The sequence below is a fragment of the Malaclemys terrapin genome, chromosome 21, assembly GCF_027887155.1.
Source record: "Malaclemys terrapin pileata isolate rMalTer1 chromosome 21, rMalTer1.hap1, whole genome shotgun sequence".
Lineage (NCBI taxonomy): Eukaryota > Metazoa > Chordata > Testudines > Emydidae > Malaclemys > Malaclemys terrapin.
In genome coordinates, this window is record NC_071525.1 from 8,388,582 (window position 1) to 8,414,522 (window position 25,941).

General features: G+C 40.7%; 1 protein-coding gene across 11 annotated transcripts in view; it reads right to left on the reverse strand.

Moving 5' to 3' along the window:
* Positions 1 to 17,645, reverse strand: part of POGZ (pogo transposable element derived with ZNF domain) — a 66,520-nt gene extending 48,875 nt beyond the window's left edge. For 8 of the 11 annotated variants that reach the window (XM_054010529.1, XM_054010528.1, XM_054010530.1 and 5 more), the window contains exons 1-3: positions 17,403 to 17,645; positions 5,003 to 5,127; positions 2,896 to 3,054 (exon numbers count right to left, since the gene is read on the reverse strand). In XM_054010529.1, the coding sequence (XP_053866504.1) occupies positions 2,896 to 3,054; positions 5,003 to 5,126 (283 nt within the window). In that variant the 5' untranslated portion in view covers position 5,127; positions 17,403 to 17,645. The remainder of the gene's footprint in view (positions 1 to 2,895; positions 3,055 to 5,002; positions 5,128 to 17,402) is intronic. The other 3 variants (XM_054010534.1, XM_054010532.1, XM_054010531.1) reach the window with 1 other exon arrangement.
* Between the last annotated feature and the right edge of the window lie 8,296 nt (positions 17,646 to 25,941).

The following is a 25,941-nucleotide window of genomic DNA, read 5'->3' on the forward strand; positions in this document are numbered from 1 at the left end:
CCAATCCCCAACTAAATCATCCCAGCCAGGGCTTTGTCAAGCCAGCCCTTAAAAACCTCTAAGGAAGGAGATTCCACCACTTTCCTAGGTAACCCATTCCAGTGCTTCACCACCCTCCTAGTGAAAATGTTTTTCCTAATATCCAACCTAAACCTCCCCCACTGTAACTTGAGACCATTACTCCTTGTTCTGTCATCTGCCACCACTGAGAACAGTCTAGATCCATCCTCTTGGGAGCCCCCTTTCAGGTAGTTGAAAGCAGCTATCAAATCCCCCCTCATTCTTCTCTTCTGCAGACTAAATAATCCCAGTTCCCTCAGCCTCTCCTCATAAATTATGTGCTCCAGCCCACTAATCATTTTTGTTGCTCTCCGCTGGATTCTTTCCAATTTTTCCAGGTCCTTCTTGTAGTGTGGGGCCCAAAACTGGACACAGTACTCCAGATGAGGCCTCACCAATGCCAAATAGAGGGGAATAATCACATCCCTCAATTTGCTGGCAATGCTCCTAATGATACAGCCCAAAATGCCATTAGCCTTCTTGGCAACAAGGGCACACTGTTGACTCATATCCAGCTTCTCGTCCACTGTAACCCCTAGGTCCTTTTCCGCAGAACTGCTGCCTAGCCACTCGGTCCCTAGTCTGTAGCAGTGCATGAGATTCTTCCATCCTAAGTGCAGGACTCTGCACTTGTCCTTGTTGAACCTCAGATTTCTTTTGGCCCAATCCTCTAATTTGTCTAGGTCCCTCTGTATGCTACCCCTACCCTCCAGCGTATCTACCACTCCTCCCAGTTTAGTGTCATCTGCAAACTTGTTGAGGGTGCAATCCACGCCATCCTCCAGATCATTAATGAAGATACTGAATAAAACTGACCCCAGGACTGACCCTTGGGGCACGCCACTTGATACCAGCTGCCAACTAGACATGGACCCATTGATCATTACCCATTGAGCCTAATGATCTAGCCAGCTTTCTATCCACCTTATAGTCCATTCATCCAGACCATACTTCTTTAACTTGCTGGCAAGAATACTGTGGGAGACCGTATCCAAGGCATAAGGGCATGTCCCTGGGTAACCAGTCCCTGGCACTTGTGTGTGATGGCAGAGGCTCGGTGCCTGATGGACAGGAGTGCCTCTTCTAGGTCATCTTCCTTGTCACTTGAAAATTGCTGGGCATTAGGTGAGTCCATCTGTACCAGTGCAATCGGCACTGGAGAACCGTCGGTGCCGAGTATAGGTGACTCAGGCTTGGATGCTATCTCAGTGTCAGTTGAGTGAGTGAGGAAGCGCAGTGCAATGGGCATCGGTGCCGTGCTTTTATGTGTAGATGCCTGTGAGGTCGGTCCTGTCGATCCTGCCCGCTTGTGTGTGGCCTTGGTTGGTGCTGACTTAGTGCATTCAGGCATCGGCTCCGTAGCATGTGACACCAGTGGAGGTGGCATGGTAATCGGAGGCGCTATTGGCACCATGTTCTTCCTCGGGGTATTCGATGCTGTGGAAGAGGAGGCCAATTTGTGCCTACTACTTGACTCCTTATCTCTGCCAAAGAGGTCCCAGTATGGATGGTGCCGGAGGTGCCTGGAGCATCAAAAATGCTCACCCCATTGGCCGTCAGCACCGAAGGTAGTGATTATGCTACAGACCATTTCCTCTTCAGCAGTTCTCCATGGGTTGGAGATGCTGCCCTCTTCCTCAATTTTCTGGAGGAAAGGGAACTCGCCCTGTCCAGTGGGGAGGCACCCGGAGAATCCCCGATGGGGTTTTTCCAAGACAGACGGTGGTGTTAGGGATTTCTCCATAAGGATCCTTGTAAGTCTGAGATCCCAATCCCTCCTCACTCTGGCTGTAAAGTTGCTCCAATGGTTGCATTTTTGAGGGATGTGCATCTCCCTCAGGCAATGGATGCACTGTGAGCGTCCAACGGAGACAGGCATAGTTTCCTTACACAAAGTATAGCGTTTAAAACCAGGGAAGCCTGGCATTTTCATTGTCCAATTTTGTCATGGTACAAGGAGATAGAAACGAAGAGGAAGGCTCTCAGAGATTTGTTTTTTTTTGTTTTGTTTTTTTTTTAAATGGGGAAAGTCTAAGTCGGGGTCGGCAACCTTTCAGAAATGGTGTGCCGGGTCTTCATTTATTCACTCTAATTTAAGGTTTCACGTGCCAGTAATACATGTTAACGTTTTTAGAAGGTCTTTCTATAAGTCTATAATATATAAATTAAACTATTGTTGTATGTAAAGTAAATAAGGTTTTAAAAATGTTTAAGAAGCTTCATTTAAAATTAAATTAAAATGCAGAGAGTCCCCCAGACTGGTGGCCAGGACCTGGGCAGTGTGAGTGCCACTGAAAATCAGCTCGCGTGCCGCCTTTGGCGCCCGTGCCATAGGTTGCCTACCCCTGGTCTAAGTCATTAAACGGAAACCTAAGACTAACTATGAACTAACTACTGGGAATTAAACTTAACAATAAGATTACAAATCATTTTCTAGGTAAATTTCTGACACAGCCGATGGAGTTCTGTCCGCAGCCAAGGACAGGTGAGAAGGAACTGAGGGGGTCGGGCTGCGCAAGCGCTAGATGAAGTGTCAACAGTACTGCAAGACAGCTACTGCGCATGCGCATCCCGACCAGGCACTGCTACCAAAAATCTCCGATCAGCGGCACCGGGGTGCAACAACATCTGAAGTGGAGCACCCATAGAGACAGCACTCAAAGAACCTACGCTTTCTAAAAGAGGTCTCCCATCCAAGTACTAACCTGACCCATTCCTACTTAGCTTGTGAAATCTCACAGGCTCACAAGCACAAGAGCACATAGCTACCATTATGGCCTAACATTCCCCCCTGAACACCCGCACCCATAACATATTGAAAGCATTTCTGCTTACCATTGTTGTTTGCAAACAGCGTCACTAGTGTCTTCTTAGCACTGTCACTGTTTTGAGCCCCACTGCTACTGACCGATGTAGCTGTAGAGAGATTACCTCCTATGGATGCATGGGCAACAATCGGCAGAGGGGCAGAAACAGGCTGCAGACTCACTGAAACTGCCAGGAAGGAATTTCATAGTCACATTTAGAAAAATGACACAGACACTACAATGTTTGCAGAGATGCCATAACAGCATGCTGTTTGGGCATATTGCTATTGTATTACACTAAGTAAAACCTGTAGTTTCAGGTATCCTGTTTTCTAAGCCCAGTATTTCCTACCAAGCAACACAAACAAAAAAGGCATTTGGCCAGTTCAAGGCCATTGTTACTTATTGATTATTCCCCATCCCCTACTGGATCGTTTTCTCTTTGCTGATGCCACTCTGTCTGCCACAGAAATCTTCCTCTAGCTCTGCTCCGGCCGGAAGAGCATGAAGAAGCAGATGGCACCAAAAAGCAGCAGAACTACACCCTCCCTGTTGGAGACACTGTCTTATCCTACTCACCTACCAACATACCCAGCATCTACTAACTTGTGGTTTCTTGTTAAAGCCTTGGTGTTGAATCCTTCCCCAAATATCTCATGTTAACAACAAGATGCAAAAAGCAGCTAGTCAAAAGAAGTTAAAACATTAGCTGCCAAGAACACCTCCAGAGCACTGCATAACAGGATTAGAACCTAGGTTCATAGTAGTTAAAGAGGCAATAGGCCAACTACCCTTGAACTAGAGCATGAGATAGTCCCTAAAAGTACAAGATATTAAACTGATGCTATTCTTGATCTTAGCCAAAAGGCCAAGAAAAAGCAATTCAAATGGCCAAACAAAAGACTAATTTATTAAATATGCCAGTCTGTTCCACCCACATGCACAGCTAGGAAAGGACTTAAAAAAAACAACAACAACCCACAACACACTCCAGACTCAAGAATTTGGGATGAACCAGAAGGATAGTGAGTAAATATTTTTTGATTTTATTCATGTTACTTCTACTCTTGAATTTTAAATCAATCATCGAGTGATAATTACCCAATTTCAATATTTATTACTTTATACCCAGCCCCATTCAGCATGTTCATAACAGCTCAAGTCAATATTTACGATGCATCATTCTTACACAAATACCTAGATTGGGTAATTATAACGAACTATTAAATCAAAACTGAAAAATGAGAAGTGTTGTATCTACCTATTAAGTCCCTTTAAATTAGTCTTAACATTTCTCTTCAAGAAAAACAACAATATAATAAAAAGATATTCTAATCACCAAATTTAATTATAACAGTAAGGACTTGAGATCCTTCAAGCATGCATGTTTTGAAGTCAATAGAACTACTTAGGTGTTTAAAGTTAAGCATACATGCACTTGCACGATCAAGGCCAAAATCAGTTAAAATAGTGAAATAAAGTGATTTTTAAAAGTAATTAACAACCAAAGAGGTTGCCATCTTGACAGCCTGACAATATAGGCTAGGACATAGGAAATGCAGTCTGCTGTTGAAATTAGTGGGAGAGTCAGCTTTTCAAAGCTGTTGGAATGAGCATACTACTGAACAGTAATATTTGCAAAAGTATTTGTAAAATGTAAAGCACTATATACACACATACCCACAATGTTATTTAATATATGATTCTTACATAAGTTATAAATTGGGTACTTTCTAAAACAATCACTTTGGTTGATTTAACAATAAATGAACAACTGTTAACCAAAGTTTCCTCCCCCAAAAAACAAATCATACCTTCAAATAACTTTGAAAATCTCAGTACATTAATTCCATTGTTAAACTGCATTTCCTGCCTCTTAATAAGCAGGAGGTCCAGTCTGCTGAAGTATCACCAGAATGTCAGCTCCTGCAGAGCCATATGAAAGCTCTGTTCACAGTTACATATCAGGAATTTCTAACTGTTCAGAAAATTTATGTTTTAATATATCTATTATATGATAGCTAAATATTTACTGAACAGCACATAAAGGGAAACTTCGATGATTAGTTAAATATAAATACTGTGCTTTGCAACATCCGTATCTTGCACAACTCTATACTAAAATAGTTTATTACCCGTAGCAGTTTTATCAACTGAATTATAATCTTCAACAACAGAATCTTCAATCACGTCGCTGATTTTCTGCCATGGCTCCAGCTCCTCCTCCTCACATTCCATAAAAAGGTCAGTGTCTGCCATCCTGTAAAGGGAAGAGAGGAAAGACCCTTTATTGGGTGTTGAGAAAACTAAATTTCGTCAGACAGCAGAAGTCTCATAAAACAAAGAATCCTAATTCCAGATCCACTAGTAATGTCCATTATTTCTTCACTGGGGTGGGGGAAAATGTGAAACTTGGAACTGCAAATTACATTTTTCTTTCTTGTGTTTTAGAATTTAATCCACATGCTATTTGAAATGGATTTGTTTGTTCCCATTTCAAAAAGAAAATTGTTTTTACCTTAAAACATCAGGATTTCAAATCTTTACATTTCTGTTTCAGTACTGCCAACCATAGGGGCCAACTTCCTCAGTTCCCAGGGGGTGCCTGCCCAGATTCCGCCCTAGGCCCCGCCCCCACTCCACCCCTTCCTCCAAGCCTCCACTCCTGCCCCGCCTCTTCCTGCCCGATCGCACCTCTTCCTGCCCCTGCTCCTGCCCCCAGTGCCTATGCTGCCAACCTTGATGGTTCAAAAATCATGACCCAGAATCCCCAAATTCATCAAATTTATTTTTAAAAAATCAGGAGATTTAAAAAATAATAATGATTTTGGGTCTATCTTCTGGTTTTTGAGCACTCCCTGACTACCCTCAGTATGTGTGTGACAACTGCAGGCTGAAAACTTCAATCTTAAATGCATACAAGATGTGCACACACATCTAAGCAGGCCTCTGCTCCCCAACCCTGTCTAGAATCCTCCTCAGCTCCCCACTAGCAGACTTTCACAGCCACTAATTCCCCAGCAGGCTCCTATAGCCATCTCTGTCAACACTATGCTTCCTTGTGGCAAAGAGTTCCACATGTCGATTATAAGCTAGTTTTTAAAAAAGTGGATTTCCTGTTAACAGTCTTATAATCATTTCCCTTCCACTTCACTGAATGATTTTATATTATAATAATTTTAAATTGGAATGCCTAATTTACTTTCTCTGCACCACTCATTTTCTATACCTCTATCATGTCCCCTCTTATCTATATTTTGTCTAAAGTAAACAATTCCAAACATTTTAATCTCTCCTCATGTGGAACTCTCTCCTTCCTGATAATCATTTTTGTCACTCTTCTCTGAGCTCCAATTTCTTCTATATCTTTTTGAGATACAGTGACCAGAAGTGAATACAGCTGAAGGTGTACCATGGATTTATACAGTGGTAATATATTTTTCAGTGTTATCCACTCCAGTCTTTACACATCCTAACATTTTGTTTGCTTTTTTGACCACCATTGCACATCAGAGAAAAATTCTCACTGAGCTGTCTACAACAATGGCCACGTCTTTTTCCTGTGTGGTTATACTTAATTTAGACCTCAGTGACATATATAGGAATGCAATACTAACACTTATAGATTGTACATCTTTAAGTGGTTATCTAAACATTCAGACCAGCAAGCCAGTATTAAAACAAGATGGAAACTGCTTTACAGTTTTTGATATTAGCCTCTAGCATCACAAAGAATGTCTCTTCTCAGATGGTAAGACAAGTGTCAGTATCAGGCCTCCAAAAAGCTGGTTTTCATTATTACTGTTCAGTTCTACATATAGGTCTCCAATAGGGCTTTACACCTTGATAACTCCTGGGCCAACCAAAATGGAAGCATCATTCTTGTAGAACTAGCTCTGCATTGTTTTATTTAGCAGGAATTAGGAGTCTCTAAACTCCATCTTGACATGTGGTTCACCAAAAAATTCAATTCAATTTAATGGCACATTTATGGCCATGTCTACACTAGAAAGCTTACAGAGGCACAGCTGTATTGATACTGATCGCTTGTGGAGCTGCTCTATGCCGATGGGAGAGAGCTCCCCCGTGGACATAATAAAACCACCTCAATGAGCGGCGGTAGCTATGTCAATGGGAGAAGCTCTCCCAATGACACAGCGCTGTGCACATCACCACTTAAGCTGGTGAAACTTATGTCGCGGGGGTGGGGGGAGTTTCACACGGGGATAGTGTAGACATGGCCTTAGAAATCTTTAACTCAAACCAGTAATTTCAAAAACTGTATTGCATTTTTTTAAAGAAACTAGAGGTTTTAATAGGTTACCGTGAAAACTTATTTCCTAATCTTCAAGCTTGCTTTATTGATGTAACCTATTGTCCTTTCCATCTACTATAGACCCACCTGAATGGGCCGAAAGCAGAACAAGTGGCAGTTCTGTAGCATAGCTAAATGAGGCTTCACACTTGCAGAAAGGATTTTTCTCCTCTTGATTATGTTTTGGTGGAAGAGGAGACTGTTGTGATTGCATTTTGTCATCTCTACTACCATTTGACAGCCATTCAATCTGATGAGAAACATTCTGAGACAGATTGGCCAAAATAAACAGCTGACAATAGAAGACAAGCAAGAAAGTAATCCAGCCCATTTACAGGCAATTTGTGTTATCAATAGCCACAGAAGTAGAGCTGACCAGAATGCTTAAATACAAACCCAGGTTTTCATTAACTTGCTGCTGTAAGGCAATTTTAATTTTATACAGTATACCATAGATTAAGTAATCATACTGGGACTAAACTGTAAATGTAACTCAGATCATTGAGCTACAGTCATTTTATTCCTAATACAATCAAAGTTCTAGCCAAACAAAAGTTGTATCTCTCACAAACTTCAGGACATAACTCACTCGAAAGCAACTGTCTAAACGAGAATGGTTTTTAATGCATCCAAATATTCAGTCATGATTGCTTATGAGTTATCTGTTTGCTGGGTGATGTTAATAGATCACAGACCTGGGTGGGGTCAATTGGTGTACTAAACACCTTCTATTCAGGCTAAATGAGGGAACCATTAAATGATCCATTGTTTACGGATAATTGAAACAATGGAAACCATCACCTGTGAACTGAAGCAGCATGGCAAGCCTGAACAGTGACTGGACCATGCTGGCTAAGGGGTCTTCCTGAAGGCTGATAGCAAATGCAGGGATTGAGCATCCTGGTAGGTACTGAGGTGGGATGTAAGTGTCTGAGAGAGATATGCAGAAACTCTCTGAAGTGGTGAAGGATACATCCAGAACTAGCATGGCCCTTAGAGAAGCCTAGGAAGAGAGCTTTTAGGTTAAGTGCTGCTGACTGGAAAGGGGCTTGGAACTGTGGACAAAAGAAACCATTTCCCGTTGTTTGGTTCCTCCTGGGTTCAGGGAAGCAGAATGTTGTAATTCTTTGTAAATAAACAGGATTGCATCAATTTCTCCTCCTAAAAGAAACATCCCTCAGAACCCTGAAATTTGGCTATCACTTCCGTCAAAAAAGGGGTAACAATACTGACTTGAATGGGACTTCTTTAAAAAAAAAAAAAAAAGAAAAAGAAGAAGAGATTGGGTAGTAAGCGCATGAACCAACTCCACAGAGTAAAGTTATACATAACTGTTTGCAGGACTAAAGCCTAAATAAGACTATACACAAGGAAACAATGAGTTATGGGATACAACAAATACTCTGCAATTATATTAAAAAACAGAGGAACTCAAGAGGGTTAGGTTGTTAGGGCAACACAGTGGTGGTATGTGGTTAAGCATGAAAATCAACTTGGGGAAAGTACTGAACCATTTTATCTTTTAATATTAGTTCATAGACCTGATTAGAAGCTTAACTAGGTCACATGCAGTTTTATTCAGAGTAATAGCAGTAGCCCCCACTTTTCTCCACTTTCATATCTGTACGATAGCAGGGTACTGAGGTAAAAAACAAACTGTTGCACATGACTAGAGATATGGGCTTCGTCTAAATATCTTTTTTTTTTAATCATTCTTAAAACATATGTATTTAAAAATATAACCTGAAGTGACAACTCTTTGCAAAATTAATAGATTAATATAAAATAGGCATTAAACCTGAAACAAATATCTATTAGTAGGAAAACAGATTGTCATTACATATTGTGAGAAGTTTACATGGCATAGATCTGTGACATCCTTTTATTTAAAAAGGGGGGGGGGGAAATGTGGCTCTTGGTGTAAAATGTAGTGTTCATATTCCATTGGGGAAGAGTAGGCTTAAAGAACTGGATACACTGTTTCAAAATTCAGAGTAACAGCCGTGTTAGTCTGTATCCGCAAAAAGAAGAACAGGAGTACTTGTGGCACCTTAGAGACTAACAAATTTATTAGAGCATAAGCTTTCGTGGACTACAGCCACTTCATATGCATCCGAAGAAGTGGGCTGTAGTCCACAAAAGCTTATGCTCTAATAAATTTGTTAGTCTCTAAGGTGCCACAAGTACTCCTGTTCTTCTTGTTTCAAAATTGTAATTTTTCATTAGCAAGCACTCAGCAGCCAAGTTTTGTGCAGCTCCATCCGTGACATTTTATTTTAATTATTTAAGTAGATAAATTTGCATGTCAGTACAAAGCAGTTTTGAAAACATTGTGGATTTAGTGCTCATGAAAAGTGCTGGATTGACACTAGATTTCCTTTACAAGGTTTCCCAAGGAGAGAAGCAGGTGTGGGGAGCCATGTGGCTCCTGGGCAGGAGGGAGGGTGTGGCGGTTGCTATAACCGGCCATGTCTGAGCAAGGATCATTCACATAAGTAAGGGTTTTCAGGACTGGGCCTTTCCTCATCTCATCTATTTATGATATTTTGGGTTTTTTTACTCTTCACTTCTTTCTCTTTTAATCAAAGAATGTTTACAGGATACCAGGAACTCGAGACAAGTATGTTAAGTTACATGACAAAGACAGGTCTTAACTCCACTGGGAGGTAAGTAAAAGAAAAAGAACAGAATGAGGATTTGAAATTGTACACATTCATCAACAAAATGGCTACTACTGCTTTTCTTGCATATCTAGCAAATAACAAGCAAGTGCATTTATGTAGCTGTTGCTATGAGAATCCATACTAAGAAAAATGATCAATTCACCCCAATAGTTTACTCTTTTTTCTCCTGACAAGATAATGAACAAAAAGTTCATAAATTTAACATACTTTTTCAGCCAGGTTGTTCCAGTTTAGAACAACCAATCTCCTTTACATCTGTTTAACCATGTGTCCATTCAGTAACCCCGTTACTCCATATGTCCACTGAACTCATACAAATATTTGCTTAAAAGAAGCTTGTTCGGTGAATAAAAAAACCTGGTAACCAATGGGAAAATACAACAAATGAACAGCTGACTGGTAAAAATAATAAGTCAATCTTAATTGTCAAATAAAACATTAGAAAAAAATCCATAACTCATCATCATGCACTTGACTAATTGTACATTAGAGTTAGTATGTTAGGCTTCTGTATTCCTTTAAAATGAATTAAACAAGTGTTTTTCATAAGAACTTAAGTGAAGATCTCTCACAATATGGAACCAGCTCCAGTATCACTTTCAGGGGAAAACTATTTTTCTTAAGTAAATTATTCTGTTGAATTATATCACCTCTGCTATTTCTATTATTTAAGCATCACTACAGAGCACTCATCAACATAGTATCTGAGCATTTCAGAAACATTACTAATGTATTTATCTTAATAACCCCAGGAGGTAGGGAAATATTCTCCTAATTTTAAAGATGCTAAGACTCAAAGTGACTTGCCCAATATTCCACAGGAAGTCTTTGGCACAGCCAGAAACAGAATCCAGGTCTCCAAAGTCCTAGTCCAGTGCATTAACTACAAGACCAAACTCCCCCTCATTCAAAATAAGAATCATTTCTGGATGACAAAAGATAAGGAAACACACCCTGACAAATAAAACAAAAGAAGGCTCTGCAGCATCAATCTACCTTTAAGCTCTGCATAGCAGGAAAAAATAAGACTCCATATGTCCTAAATACAATTTTTTTATTTCATTTGGTACAAATTTATAATAATTACATTTGAACTTATTTTAAAAAATCCAAAATCGTGAGCTAGATCTATACATGTTTCTAGTAGATCATTGTCTCAATTAACAAATGCCTGCATATTTGTGATTTTAAATATTCATCCTCTTAGAAACATCTAGAAAAGAATTCCATGCAATAAAGCTCCGCTGAGATAATAAAAGAATGGTGACACTTAAAACAGTAACCATTTGTTTGGAGTCATATTACTCCGTACTAAATGAGCAACAGTGCCTAGACATTATATTGATGGGCACTTTATAAATATTTAAGACAGACAGTCAGATCTGTAAACTAAAGCATGCATGGTACGTCTATCCAGTAAGGTAAAAGCTATGAAGTTTAAAATTACATTAAGGAAATCTTTCCACACATTATTAAGAATACATAATTCAACACCTCATAATTATTCAAAAGACGAAAAGACGCTAAGGTAAAACGTTAAAGAGACTGTAGCTACAAGCTTCCTTTGACACTAACTTGCATTAAGTGCGTGGTATTTCATCTGTTCATATCAACTCAACTAAGAAAATGTCTTCTCTCTTCTACAATGTAGCAGCTTTGTTTTTCATAGCTTTGATCTTGAATATTTTTGTAAGTAAGAAGCCCTTGCTCAATAAAATGATTAATCCCAGTGATAAATACTCTACATTTAGCTTTTCAGCCCATAACTGGCAGATTGCTTGCTTGCAAATATGGATGCCAAAAAAAAAAACCCCCAACAATCACTAAATGTGCTAAATATACTACGAGAAATAAAACATTTTAGATGCATTTCCCCCCTCCCCCCTGCTGTCAGCTGAAATGTGGGAAAAGACCTTTATAGTGTTGAAAGCCAGTGTGTATTAATTATACATAATTAATTGGCACAATTACAAAATATGGCCCCTTTGGCTTATGTGGACCAACATGGCTCATATTCATCTTTACCACAAGGAAAAAAATCATTAAGCCAATGGTCATTATGTTCTTGTATTAAAAAGGTTAGCATTTGATTATACAGTCTGCTAAAACAGCTACCTTCACTGGTGGAGAGCCAGCAATAAAAATTTGAATTTGCATCCAAGTAGACAGATTACCCTAAATTTGAGAAAGGTCTTTTTTCCTTCTCGCCTAGCAGCAAAAAGCTGCTTGTCTCTTTTCTAATTTCAACTGAAATTTGGCATCTGATCTAGGCTCCAATTGTAGTTATTAAAATTAATGAACTGCCATCCTGTACAATTAGATAGATATAAAATGTAACAATTATGAACTGCCATTTTTCTCCAGAAAGCTTGAGGAAAAGGCTAGGAAGAAGAAGAGTTTTTCTTTTAAAAATTTAGTGCTATTTTTAAACCTACAAAAAGCATCTCACCAAACAAAATTCAGTTAATTCAAATCCTACCACCAAAAAGTCCACGAATTAAGGATCTGATTCTCAACTAATATAACTTTTACCCTAGTGTAGCTCTATTAACTTCAATGTAGTTAGCAGTAATTTATACAGATGTAAGTAAGTGAAGAGAATCAGGTCCCAAATGTGTTTATCAGAAGCACCTGTGGGTACTGGATTCTACATGACAGCTGTAGACTAAGGCAGCTGTGGCTCACTGAATTGATATCTAGGTCATGAGATTATATATTTACTATAAAAAGAACAGGAGTACTTGTGGCACCTTAGAGACTAATAAGGTGCCACAAGTACTCCTGTTCTTTTTGCAGATACAGACTTACACGGCTGCTACTCTGAAACCTATATTTACTATTTCTCTCTCAAGTCTATAATACTTGACACAAAATGAGTTACACCCCCAGATCTCCCCATACAAAAACTTTTTAAGGACCGCAAATTCAAGATTCTCTCTACAGTATTCTTGAAAGCTTGCATGACAGGACATGCTATTAGTGTATAAGCTTTATTTAAAGTTTTTAATTTAAAAAAATAAATCTATATAAATCAGCACGTTAGGCTACTGCTGGTGGCCCACTTTCTGCTAAATAGTGACCTCATCTCCAACACAGGCAGTCTTGGGGACAGAATATCGGATCACAAAGTGAATATCCATCCTACTATATGGGGGGGGTTAAAAAACAACTTTATTTTAAGATTAAATAATATTTTCTATTTTTATAGTGTCATTTATTCCAGAAATTCAAAGCTTTTTACAAACATTAATTAATCCTCACAACATCCACATGAAGTAGGGAAGTATTTTTATAACCATTTTATAGATGGGGAAAACTGAGGCAAGGAGATGTGAATTGACTTGCCGAGTATCAAATATAGCAATTTATATAAGAGAATTAAAGAGAATCAAGGAGCTTTGACTTCTGGTCCCCTGATGAAACCACTAGTTAATACTTTCTCACTCAACATAAAGCCCTCCTCATTATTAAAACCAGAATCAAAGCAAAATGGAAACAGATTTCCAGTCTCTGACCTTTCAGCTCCCCCAAATTAATTAATTGCAAATTATGTCATTTTAAACAACATTCACCACCACTAATGCTCACAAATGTGGATTTTAATTTAAAAAAAACTTTATTCACAAATACAACAAACATGGTGAGAAGTACTTGACTTCATATAAATTTACAGGGTATAAAATGAAGACAGTTATCTTTTAAAACAAGGGAACCTGCAGGGATGATCAATCTAAGTATTGGACCATATCATGTTGTTAATTAATTTTTTAGACAAAATTCTGCATTGATTCCAATGGGGATCTTACACTCATGGCCCATTGTTTGCAATTTAATATTGAATGCTCTTCATGGAAATAACACAACACAGCAAACCTATCTATAAACCCTGATTTAAAAGTCTGGATTTATTTCTCCCCAAAGAATATGGCAGGATAATTTTAATTTGAACACGCAGGATTCCATCTCTTTAAGTCTTAGGCAAAATATCCATTGAAGGCAATGGGCCCTGATTCATCACTGCCCTGCAACCCCTCTTATGCCAACTAAGATAAACTGGTGCAAAGGAGGTGAAAGCCTCTCCAGGAGATCTTTGCAACCACTCTCAGGCTCTCAATCAGAGGGCATTCTGGGATGGGGACAGGAGAGGAAGCGTGTCAGGGGCAGGAGGCATGTCCAGCACACACCTGTGCCCTGATGATTCTGTGCCTACAAAAATGCCCACAGAGGCCACTGAAGCAGATGCATGATTTGGGCCGTCCTAGCTAAGAATAGGGTTGAATTAGTAGATGCACAAACTGCCTTCTCTCTGTCCCTTCACTAGTGTAAAATCTAATCCAATGAGTTTTGACTAAGAATTGCAGGATTTGACCCAAAATTATCTGTATCCCAGAAGATTAATTTTTAACACTAAATTATATAAGCTTTGTGCACGTTCCTTGCCAAACAAGTTCATCACCATTTTTTTACACTAGTCTGGATTTGCTACCAAGGATTTTATTCAAGAGCACTTATAATATATCCCAGCTAATATTTCAGTCCTCTCCCGCAATTGTTGTTTTTCTCTCAGTGTGAAAAAATATCATCTGCATTAATATGTAATTGCCACTTACATTTTCTTTCCCATTTACTAAAAAACAAGACCAGGATAGGCCTGAAAACAAAATAAAGTTTAAAAAAAAAATTGAACCCCCTCACTTGAAAAACAAAGCTAAAACCCTAATGATGCTTCATTTGGTTCTTTATCAAGGACAACGTTAGACATAAATGGAATGCATAAATGCACTGAGTCAACCACTCTCCCTCCTCTAAGCCCATCTATTCTCTCCAACCCACCTCCCTTCTTGCCTCCACAACTGTCATCTTGTTTCTTGTCTTCTGCATGTCGTCTTCCTATTTTGATGGTAAGCATTCAGGGGCAGGGAACATGTTTTATCTTTATAAGAGCTATGATAATTGATGGCACTGGAATTTTTCTTAATAACATATAATAAATTAACCCCATGATTAGGGCAGGATATATTCCTCTGCTATTAGGACAAATCCTGCAATCTTCACTCTGGCAAAACGCCCATTGACTTCAAGGAGTATTTTGCCAAGACAGAATATTGGACATAAAACTGATACCAGACTGGATATTAGTCGAAAAGCAAAGAATCTATAATGGGTTTTATATGATGTTTTAATTGTTGTCGATATCACTATTTTGACCCTTTTTACAGCACCTCAGGTGAAGTTTGGAGGGGTGGGAGAGTTGTTTGATATGTCAAAGTCTAACAATTACCGCCTCTAGGGCAAGGCAAATTAATTTTTCGTTGGCTGATGTGGTTCATTTTAGTTCACTGGCTACCAGGATTACTTTAAAGGGCATATTAAAATGTGTACAAATGTTATCACTTTGGTTTGTTACATGTTTTATTAAAGGCTTTCAAGTGTGGGATAGTTATTGTACATTAAATTATCATCTGCTCTTACATTTTGAACTGGAAAAGAAAAAAATATATTTAACTTGCTTTCTGACATACTTGTGCATCTAGACTAGCTTTATATGAGACCCCAAAATTATAAGAGATCCAGGCTATGGGAGAGACTTGCTGGGAGACTGGGCCTGCCCATGAACAGCAAGTCTGTTCAGTCTAGGTTCTTATAACATGCTCATCAAATTTGGCACTGATCTTGCAAATGGCTCTGTGCAGGAGGACTTACAAAGAACCCCACTGACTTCCATAGGGCTCTTTGTGGATTCAGGGGTCTGGCCATATGAACCCAGTTGAAAAATAAGGGGAGTAATTAGTGTCTGGGCATTTGTGATGTGATGCTCATAACTACTAACAATGTATCCATACATACACATAAGCAGGGGCGTGAGGGGGGAGAAAAACCAGAACATTTGCAGAACCCCAACCCAGACTAGGACTCCAAGCAGATAGGGGCCGGAGGCCATTTGGAATGATGTGATGGGTGGATGAACCAGGTAGTGTCTTGTGTAATTCACACTGCTGTGTGATTTAGAAATGTGCATTGAGATACACCTCGTGAGGCAGATTGTTAATTTCTGTGACCTCCAAACTACTGGACAGCGGGTAGTGGGATATGGATCAGGGCCATTAGTCTCAAATGCCTGCAGGATGTCCACCAAAAGGAGTGGCAGCCTCACAAGAATAAGTCACTTGTGCCCTGCTTGATGTGACTTGGTGACAACAACTGCTGCCAAGTTCACAAAGCAGAGAGCTTGTTGTTGGTGCACGTGAGATGTTGATGTCTGTATCCATCCCCATATATTCTTCACGCCACAACCTGGCGAAATGGGGTAAGCAGAGGGCAAGTTAAAAGATGCCCTAATGGCAGGTGTCTGAGGTTTCTCAGACACCCACCCAAAACAGACGCTCTGAAGGGGGAAAAGCAGCGAGGAAGCTAAATGGTTCCACCTCACGCTGGGAGGAGCGAAAAGCACGTTATGGGGACCTCCAGGTTCATTGAGGCAGCCAGGCGGAGGGGAGCCACAGTCATTCCCTGGAGGGAAGTGGCTTGCAGGCTAAGGAGACCCAACCCCCTCCACTCTGGGGAGCAGCAAGTATGGCCAGAGCAACCCCTCATTGAGGCACTCAGGCCAAGGGGTACCCTCTGAGAGTGACAGCCAGGCTAAGGGATCCCCCTCCTTTCTCTGAGGAGAACGGCGGGCAGGCTAAGGGGACCCCATCGTTGAGGTGGGTAGGCAAAGGGGGGGCTCACTCTGAGGTCAGGGGGAGCAGCAGGAAGGCCACCCCCCCCCTCACTCTCAGCAGGGCAACTAGGTGGACTCCCCCAGTTCATTTTCAATAAAAAAGAGTGGGGATGACACCTTCCCCACAGGAATAAAAACAGACTAGCTTCCATTTATTGCGGCTGCTTGGGAAGAAAAGGCAGAGAAAATAATCCCTGTGCCCAACATGGCCGCCCACCCAGCAGCAGCCCTAGGAAGGGGGTGGGAGGCAAGGAGACAAGGGAATCTGCAATCCTTCTCCCCGCAGGGACGGGAACCAGCATGAGGGGCGCGTGGGAGGCACTTTAGGACGGCGCATGGGTTGCTCGGTGCCCTGTTTAACCCGTTATGTTCGTCTCCAGCCAGCCGGGAGAAGGGGGGGGGGGGGCTGACGCGGAGGGAGCAGCCAGGGCCGCATCACTCCCCTCCCCTCAGAGGGAGGAGAGGGTATGCGGATCACTCCGCCTCCCCAGTCAGCGAAGGCGAGAGAGCGAGCAAGGAGATATTCCGCCGCCCAGCGGGAGCAGCTCCTCCCCCCTCCCCTCAGGAACCCCGATCCCTTCCTCCCTCCCTCCCCGCGAAGCGCGTCTGGCGGCCGCTTTGTGTACGGCGCGCGCTGCCCACCCCCCACCCGCTCACAGACCCGGGCGGTTCGAACCGGTTCCAACGGTCACCGCCACCCGCATTCTTGTCGTGCGCGCGCGCCGCCAACCTCTCCCCCCGCGTGACCCCCCCCCCCGAGTCTGATTGATTCTGCAGCGTCCGCCCCCCCACATAACGGACTCGCGCCAACTCACCTTTCTCTCCGTCTCCCGCCGCCGCCGCCGCCGCCTCAGCCGAGCTTGGCTCGCTCGCACACGCTCTTAAAGTGACACGCACCCCACACAACCTCTTACAGGGCGAAGTGGCCGGGAGGGGAGGGCAGGTTGCATGAGCTCCCCCCAAATATTTTTGCCCCCCCTTCCGAAAAAAACAAGCTGCGGGTTGATACACACAGAAAGGACCAACAGACACACACACACACACACACACACAAAAAGGGGACCGGGCCGGCGGAGGGATACGGTGACGTCATTTCCTCCTCGGCTCCAACGCCGTCCTCTGATTGGCTGACTGAGGTGACATCACTGGGAGCCAGGCGCATCCTAACTTGTCATGGGGAAGTTTGTCTGAGGCACAAATTTTTTGGGGGGATTCTCTGGGAGGGAGGTTGGTGATAGAAGGGGACTTTTTTTTTTAGGTTGATCCCAGTGACACATGTCCAGAAATGACTGGGAAGATGGAGATTTGCGGGGAGGGAACCAAGAAGTGGCCAGTGCTGCCTTTTAAAGGCCTTGTGGCGAGTAGGTCTGCCTCGGTTGTGCTGCCTGATGAAGGCCAAATAGTTAATGGTCCAAACTGGTATCCAATGTATCCTAATTTTTCCTACAGGTGGCAAAGGGAGTTTGGAGGCAGGACTCGAACCCACCACTTGCAGTGGGTATTGCCTTTGGCATGGCTAGTGACGTGGCAGCCTCTCAAACCCATCGCCTGCACCAGTTATTGGCTTTGGCATGATTAATGATACGGCTGAGTCTCAAGCCCACCATCTGCAGCAGGTATTGGCTTTGACATGGTTAACGGTATGACTAGGACTCGAACTCACCAGCTGCAGCAGGTATTGATTTTGGCCTCGTTAGTAACATGGCTAGGTGCCAAATACACCACCTGCAGAGGATATGGGCTTTTGGGTGGTTGGCAACATGGCTAAATCTGGAACCGAGCCCAACACCTGCAGTAGTTAATGGCTTTTGGGTGGTTTGCAACATGGCTGGTACTAGAACTCCCCAGCTGCAAAATATAATGTTATTTGGTGGTGTAGTAACATGGTTGGGATTCAAACCTGTCACCGACCGTCTTCCTCCCTCTCCTACCCTTCTTAGTGTAGCCACAGGATTCAAACGCATCACCCAAAACAAATAACATTTCTTTGATGGCTAGTGATGTGGTTGGGATTAGAATCTGCAGCCTGGAGCGTGTAGGAGTTTTTTGTGGTTAGCAATGTGTCTACAACTTCAAGCTACACTTGTAGCAGGTAACTACTTTTGGTGATTAGTGACATGGCCAGAATCTGAATCACGTTTAGTCAGTCAGGACCAAAAGACATTACCAGCAGACATTTTTGGGCCTCCGTGATAGGAGTTGGAGTTAAAAAAAGGTTTAATGTCCTCTCCATAAAACCCATTGGCACTAATTTCTTCCCTTGCTGGCAGCTTGAGCAGAGAGACCAAGGAATAAATGGACCATGGAAATTGAACATCTCTGCTGTCCTCCAGGGGGATTGTTGCAGGACAGGACTCAGGCACACTGACATGGAGATGAGAGAGTGTATAGCAAATCTGTAGGCACTGCCCAAGTGGCTATACAAGCCCTGTTCAGTAGGATGCTTAAGCACATGCCTAGCTTTAAGTATGTGATTAATCCCAATATAGTCATTGGGACTACTCCGAGCTTAAAGTTAGGCACTTTCTTAAGAATCTTGCAGGATCGGCACCATAGACTTTTGATTTCCAGCACATAACATCAAGGGCTAAAATTCTCACACACACATGAAATTTTTTAAATCCTTAATAATAGTAATCACATTTATAATTAATACATACATTTTAAAATAATCAGTTATATATTTTATAGTAACCACATACAATTACAAAATGAACAATGACAGTATGCTTAACTGATAATACATATAACAGTAATCAAATAATACATTATTAGGAATATATATTTAACAATAAATGTATTATTAATCTTTATCAATACTGAACAATAATATATTAAAATACATAAATCATTATTTTGTGTAATAGTAAATAGTTAATTTATATAGTTGTTAATCACTATTAATAAATAGCTATTTACATTTTCAGTGCACATTAAAAACATTAACTTATGTTTTTTCACTACACTCCTGTTAAGTTGGTGAATAATCGTCTGCCCAAATGGACCAACTTCATGAGGCATTCACCTGTTGCTAGCATGTTATTATCCTGAAATTTATTAAACATGCATGTTATTCTTCTTCCGATGGACCTCTATGAATTACCAATCATTCTTCCCAGCTCACACTATGCATTAGGTTACTCGACCACTTATTGGTGGGAAGTGTTTGCATGTAACTACCTGTGTATCACTTTTCTGCCATTTAAAGTTCCAAATCTCTGCTGGGGTATTTCCACTGAAGTCAACAATAGTAGTAGTAATGTGTATTTATTTGTTTATTTGCACTGCAATAGTACCTAGGAGCCCCAATCATGGTCCTGCACCCCATTGTGTTAGGTGCTGTACAAAGGAATCATTTCAAGAAATACCAGCAATTTTTGCTTGCTTTTCCATGAACATTTTCTGGAGCTAGCTGAACAAAGAGTGAAATATTCAGGAAACAAAAATTAAGAACAGTTCATTAAAGTTAATTATTTTCATTGCTGATCTACACTTAGAAGTGGAAATGTTAATAAAAATGTCTCTCCAAGGAATTCAGATATCATTAAAATAATGGAACTAAAAATGGCAATATTTTATAACAATAACAGATCAATAACTATTGTGGTAACCACTTAAAAATCAACATTTACCACACCACAAGATTTGATTTCTCTATTGTATTTACAATATTTCTTAGAATAGAAAACAGCAGGATTCACTATGACCTCTGTCTTCATCCAATGCATACAATTAGGATATCAAATTCAAGATGAGCCTAATAAGCAGGACAAAAAGAAATAGAGGATTTAACTGTATTCAATCACCTCAGTACTCTCAAGTTGTTTATAACCGTGGTGGGTACATGTGAAACAAAAGGGAAGACAATGCCACTTTAGACAACGTATCAAACCTAGGATTTCCTGGTTGCCACTGTGCTGCACACTAGGCCTCTCAGAAATTCACAGTGATAATAGGGTTAGGATTCAGATCCTCATGCTCCAAAAAGCTCAGACAGATGTCTGAGAATAAGGGAGAATCTTCTTTAACTGATGGCTGTGTAGGGTTTATGACCCACAACTGATCACTCCTGATTCTACCCAGCAAAGAACATTAGCACACAAACACTGGCAAGTTAGTTAGGCATAATATAGATTTTTGGATTTAGGACCTACTATTAAATAAAATAAAAAGACTTAGTAGGCTTACTATTAAATGTATCAGTCTCTTAAGAAAAATTAACTATTTCTCTGAAAGCTAGGCTTCATGGAAAAATGGGAGTAGGTAAGGTCCAAGTGTGTCAACTAACCTTGACCTACCTATGTCATTATTCCTAGCATGGATGCATTGTAATGCCTTTTAACACAATTGAGCAGGTTGAGATATATACCCCAACCTAACCTCGACACATTTGTCTAGTGTAGACTTGCCCTTAAATTGCAGTTTAGCAAAAGTATGAGTGACACAGCAAAGATTAATTGATACATCAAACTAGCTGTTCCGAAGATAGTAAATTGGAGCATTGTGTTTAGCTTCTGCAGTCTGCCAGCTTTCTTGGATGCCTGCCATATAGGGTTTTTGCCATGAGTCTAAAATTGGAACCACCTGCAGCTTGGTTGGTGTCAAGGCAAGAACTCTAAAGGTTTCAACATGTGGTTTCTTAACCACTGAGAAAGTCATTGTAAGGGTGTACTGTAGCTTGGAAATGGAACAACAGAAAGCTTTGCTACATCAATTCACAAGCAGTTTTTCACACCATATAATCTGGGGCTGACTGGAAGAATCAGTAAAGAGGTCCACAAAGCAGAAGTTGCCACTTGGGATTATGATTTTGTTGTTGTTTGGATGAAACAAATGTATTGAACACATCAGGATTTCGTGGTTTAGAACTTTAAAGAGGCACGAGCAATTATACTTTTACTAAAATGTTTTTCCTACTAATAGTCTCAATTCAGCAAGGTACTTAAGTATGTGCCTAACCTTAAGCATGTGAGTCCCACTGCCAATCTAAAATGCCCAACATTACTATAATGGACAGATTAGAGGGAAAATTTTCCCTCTTATATTTTCCATGTAATTTATTCATTTGTCAGTACTTTGAATATAGTAAGATTCACTATTTCCTTTTTATTCTTGAGATGCTGTTCTCTCTCTACTCATGCAGTTGAATTCACGCTTGGGATCTAAAATGATTTTATTTGTGATAAATTAATATATATTTGAGATTTCTTCAGATCTGAAAGTTTCAAACTTCTGCATGTTCTAGTATTGCACTTAATTTAGAAGCTTTAAACATAAGAACAGCCATACTGGGTCGGACCAGAGGTCCCTCTAGCCCAGTATCCTGTCTTTTGACAGTGACCAATGCCTGGTGCCCCAGAGAGAATGAACAGAACAGGTGATCATCAAGTAATCCATCCCCTGTCACCCATTCCAGCTTCTGGCAAACAGAGGCTAAGGACACCATTGATGGATCTTTCCTCCATGAATTTAAGTTTAAAAACTTTGCCTTTCTTTCCTCCCAAATAAATATTGAAATAAATGCCTCCATCTTTCTAAAATACGCCTCCCTAATCTCCATGGGAAGCATCTGAGAGAGAGTATTCATCTGTTAAGAAGAAATCAACTGCATTACTTTACCCCACAAGATTTGTATTTCCACCTGTCAGAATCTACTTTAATATTTTGCATAATCAGCTCCTAATACTACCTAGCTATATTAATTTGTTTAATTCCTAAATAAATTGTTAATTTGTTACTCATTTAAATTTACAAGATATAAAAATGTCTGAATTGCTAATTCTTGGTAAGAATAAAATTCTGATTAAGAATTGTTCAGTTTATATCTATTAATTCCCCCCATCCCCTCCCTACCTGACGCCACACTCCCAAAAAACCCAAACCTCCATGATTTTTAAATGTGCAGAAATAATATTCCTTGGATCACTCACTTATTGATTAAGTATTAGTTTCTGTTATTTAGTATGTCTGCATAACAACAGAATTAAGTCAGAATAAAATTTTTAAAATGCAGTCTGATGCCCATTCTAGCACCAGAGTTGCTTTCTGTATCTGATAATGACTTCTAAGGGTTCCAAAGCAGTGGCAATCAGAGGTAATCCTACCTTGTGTACCTGTGAAGTAAGAATGGAGATCTTAAACCATATATCTGTAATATGATTACATTTATTCACATCCAACATCTGAACTTTAACACAGTGTTCCTCAGGACACAGTATAGACACAATCATTCAGCTGTCAAAGGCCTAATGTCTAATGATATCATTGCCAGCTGATTTCAATTATCTTTAGATTCCAGTATGATACAGAACCCAATAGTTTTCTGAGATTATCTGATGCTTGCTTCTGTGGAATAACCCCCTCCTGACCTCTTTCCCTATAATTTTATTTAAACTATTACCCAAGATTTTAATAGGTACTTTGTAGTCCCTGTTTCACCGCAAGGCTATTCTGTAATTAATACGTGGTTTGGGTCTTTTTAAAGTTTATAAATGAAGAAGACCACAGCTTCAGTCTTGGTATCTGATAAAGGTATTCTTTCATTAAATATACCCACCAGATATTGAGTCCAAAAAGTCCTCCATCTGGTGTACAAAATTCTTCTAGTAAGCTGTCTTGTCCTGCAAAGTTATACATTTTCAACCTCTTGATATAACTTCATGTAGCAAATGGCCAAGAAAATGAGCACATTAAAAATTGGTAATTTAATTTTAAAGCTATGTGAAAATTATATAATCCAATGTAGACTCAGACTCAGACTTTAAGGTCAGAAGGGACCATTATGATCATCTGGTCTGACCCCCTGCATGCTGCAGGCCGCAAGACCCTTCCCTGGACTCTACCGTTGAAGTCCCCAATCCTGTGTTTTAGTGACTTCAATTGGCTGAGACCCTCCTGCTAGTGATCCCTGCCCCATGCTGCGGAGGAAGGCGAAAAACCTCCAGAGGCTCAGCCAATCTACCCTGGAGGAAAATTCCTTCCCGACCCCAAATATGGCGATCAGTAATACCCCGAGCATATAGGCAAGAGTCTCTAGCCTGACCCTTGTTGGCCATTATGCTATTCATGTACCATTGCTTGGTTTTCCTTGGCTACTATGTTTTATCATTAAACCATTCCCTCCATAAACTTATCCAACTTAATCTTAAAACCAGACAGGTCCGTCGCCCCCACCGTTTCCCTCAGAAGGCCGTTCCAATATTTCACCCCTCTGACGGTCAGAAACCTTCATCTAATTTCAAGCCTAAACTTCCCCCCGGCCAGTTTGTATCCATTCGTTCTCGTGTCCACATTAGTACTAAGCTGGAATAATTCCTCTCCCTCCCTTGTATTAACCCCTCTGATATATTTAAAGATAGCAATCATATCCCCCCTCAGCCTTCGCTTTGTCAGACTAAACAACCCAAGCTCCTCTAATCTCTTTTCATACGACAGGTTTTCCATTCCTCTGATCATCTTAGTCGCCCTTCTCTGCACCCGTTCCAGTTTGAGTTCATCTTTTTTAAACATTGGAGACCAGAACTGCACACAGTTCTCCAAATGAGGTCTCACCAGCGCCTTATACAACGGAAGCAGGACCTCCCTATCCCTACTAGATATACCTCGCCTAATACATCCCAAGACCGCATTGGCTTTTTTCACCGCCACGTCACATTGTCGACTCATAGTCATCCTGCGGTCCACAAGGACCCCTAGGTCCTTCTCCTCTTCCGTTACTTCTAACCAATGCGTCCCCATCTTGTAACTAAAATTGTTATTATTCGTCCCCAAGTGCATCACCTTACACTTTTTACTATTAAATTTCATCCTATTTCTGATACTCCAATTCACAAGCTCATTCAAGTCTCCCTGCAGAATATCCCTATCCTCCTCCGAGTTTGCAACTCCTCCCACCTTCGTATCATCCGCAAACTTTATCAGCCCACTCTTGCAATCGGTCCCGAGGTCAGTTATAAATAGATTAAATAAGATGGGTCCCAAAACCGAACCTTGAGGCACTCCACTAGTAACCTCCCTCCAACCCGACAATTCACCCTTTAATACGACCCGCTGCATTCTCCCCATTAACCAATTCCTTATCCACCTCTGGATTTTCATATCGATCCCCATGTTTTTCATTTTAACCAATAGTTCCTCATGGGGTACTGTATCAAATGCTTTACTGAAATCCAGGTATATTAGGTCCACCGCATTTCCCTTATCTAATAAGTCCGTTACTTTCTCAAAGAAGGAGATCAGATTCGTTTGGCACGATCTGCCCTTCGTAAAACCATGCTGTAATTTATCGCATTTGCCATTAACTTCAAGGTCCTCAACTAGTTTCTCTTTCAGAATCTTCTCCAGCACCTTGCACACTACTGATGTTAAACTAACAGGCCTATAGTTACCCGGGTCGCTTTTTTTCCCCTTCTTGAAAATAGGAACCACATTGGCTGTTCTCCAGTCTAACGGGACCACCCCCGAGTTTACAGATTCATTAAATATAGTCGCTAATGGGCCTGCTATTTCCCGCGCCAATTCCTTCAATGTAGAGAGTTTGTACTTTATTTTCAACCCAGCAATCAACATTTACTCTAGAATACATTATATTTATTGTCACATGTTTTTTATTAAACTGTTCTGAATTGCAACTAAGCACTAGATTGTCACTAGCCCTATGTGCTGGTTTGCTCCCTTGTGCCGGCTTTCCCTATCGCTGCTTACGGTACTTAAAGGGAAACAGACTCTGCAGAGCTGCTCTATTCCCATCTGTTGGGATTTTTTTCCAAGACCTTTTCCAATCGGTTCCCAAGAAATCAGCTCACATCTGGACTTGTCACTGAGGTGTTTGGTTTTTTTTATTGGTATACAGCAATATTACACTAAAGTAATTAAAGTCAAATGCAGGAGGGAGGGTGTAGAAGTTTACCACAGGGCCAAAAGCTCATAATAAAAAATCAAATTATATACATACACTAATGCATGCATATTCCATATTGCATTGTATCACACATAATAATTGGTTTCATAATTTTTATAACCAATCCTTGTACAATTCCTGAAATGTCCACAAGCTACAAAATATGCTAATAAACAAAACTGCAGCTGCAAGCTTATCACACATTATTCTTCCTACTATTTCTTTGTCTTTGAACAACATGTTATTTACAAGGCCATTTGTAAATTCATATTTTGTCCATTGTTAACCTCTATTTCCCTACTTCCGTTTTCTTTCATTGTTTATGCAAGGCCTACACAGCCTTGCTTAAAAGGGTAGAGAGGGTTCATCCCCAGGATGGCCAGCATAGGTACACCAACATGTTGGGCAGTGTATACAGTGCCAAGTATAGATCTGGTGCAGTTTACTTACTCCCT